The sequence below is a fragment of the Helobdella robusta genome (assembly GCF_000326865.2).
Source record: "Helobdella robusta unplaced genomic scaffold HELROscaffold_16, whole genome shotgun sequence".
NCBI classification, from domain to species: Eukaryota; Metazoa; Annelida; class Clitellata; order Rhynchobdellida; family Glossiphoniidae; genus Helobdella; species Helobdella robusta.
Window position 1 is genome coordinate 677434 of NW_008703893.1, and position 1640 is coordinate 679073.

A 1640-nucleotide genomic window follows, 5' to 3' on the forward strand; every position below is an offset into this window, starting at 1 on the left:
AATTAATATCAACATGGCTATGAATGCTGGAGCAGGAGCAGTGCAATCATGTTTCACAATAAACTATCACAAGTCGTAGGTCTGCATGTATCTATGTATGTATGCATGCATGTATGTATGTATGTATGTATGTATGTATGTATGTATGTATGTATGTATGTATGTATATATGTATGCATGTATGTTTGTTTGTTTGTATGTATGTATGTTTGTATGCATGTAGGTAAGTATGTATGTGTGTCTGTGTATGTATGTATGTATTGTGTGTATGTGTATGTATGTGTGTGTGGTGTGTGTGTATGTGTGTGTGGTGTGTGTGTGTGTGTGTGAACATAATAGTAATTAAAAAACTTGGAATATTATATCATTAGTATCATTAAAGTATACAAATTCTTGCAGTCTGGTAGGCTTATAAAATACGTTCATCCTTACAGAAAATATGAACTTAAAGAAATTTGGTAAGTGAAAAGAGAACAATTTGAACTCCCAAGTGCGTGTGCGTTTGTGTGTATGTGTGTTCATGTTTTTGTATGTGCGTCTATTGGTGTGGGTGTTTCTGTGTGTCTGAGAATTTAGATAAATATATCTTGTTTATTAACTATCAAAAATGTGTCTGCTTCTAAACGTCAACTTGCACACATACAACTCACATATATGACATCAAACAATCAAACACACCAAGCAATGACAATCATACACACACGCACATGAAAGACAAACAAACAAACATTCATACAGACAAACAAACAAACATTCATACAGACAAACAAACAAACATTCATACAGACAAACAAACAAACATTCATACAGACAAACAAACAAACATTCATACAGACAAACAAACATTCATACATACAAACAAACATACATACAATATACACCAAATGAATAAACATACATATTTTTAAGATAAAAAGATGATGCGAAAGAGGACCAGGAGTGTGCTGAAGACACTCACGACGAGGATGAGGACGACGACGATGACGTTTGCGATGACGTTTTCAGATGGATTGAAAAAAAAAGAACGCAATGAAAATTTTAAAATTGTGGAGGAATGAATGTGAAAGCAGAAACAAGAAAAATTAAAGGAAAGAAAGATATTGTGAGAAAAAAAATAAGAGAGAGAAAAACAAAAAAGAGGAAGAACAAGAAAAAGATAGAAGAAATGGAGAAAAAGAGAAAACGAGAAATAAGAGAGAGAGAGAGTGAATAAAAAAAGAAATAAAAAGAAGACAGAGGAAAAGAGATGCAACATAAAAAAGTAATTTTCTAAGTCCGTTCAACGTTACTGCAACGGATATTCGTTCGTATGGATATATATGCATGTTTGAACATGTACGTGTGTGTGCGTGTGTGTGTGTATGCGTGCATGTATGTGGGAATACGTATATGTGTATGTCTGTGTGAATACGTTTGGATGAGTATCTGTTTGTATGTAGGAGTATGCGTGAATTTGTGTAGATGTCTTTTTGTATGAAAAAAGTAATATGGAAATTATTTAAAAATAGTTTCTATCTGCAGTTTTAAGCTTGACAAATAATAACTCGAAACAAAATACGGCCAGTAAAAAATTATTTTAAAAAATCATAATAGAAATTTTTTGAAATTAAACAGAGAACAGCAAATTAACAGCAAGTTAT

General features: G+C 32.1%; 1 protein-coding gene across 1 annotated transcript in view; it reads right to left on the reverse strand.

Moving 5' to 3' along the window:
* Nucleotides 1-896, reverse strand: part of HELRODRAFT_75487 (hypothetical protein) — a gene marked incomplete at both ends in the record, with an annotated part of 3288 nt that extends 2392 nt beyond the window's left edge. Inside the window, one exon of the mRNA XM_009015456.1 lies at nt 708-896. Within this exon, the coding sequence (XP_009013704.1) occupies nt 708-896 (189 nt within the window). The remainder of the gene's footprint in view (nt 1-707) is intronic.
* Between the last annotated feature and the right edge of the window lie 744 nt (nt 897-1640).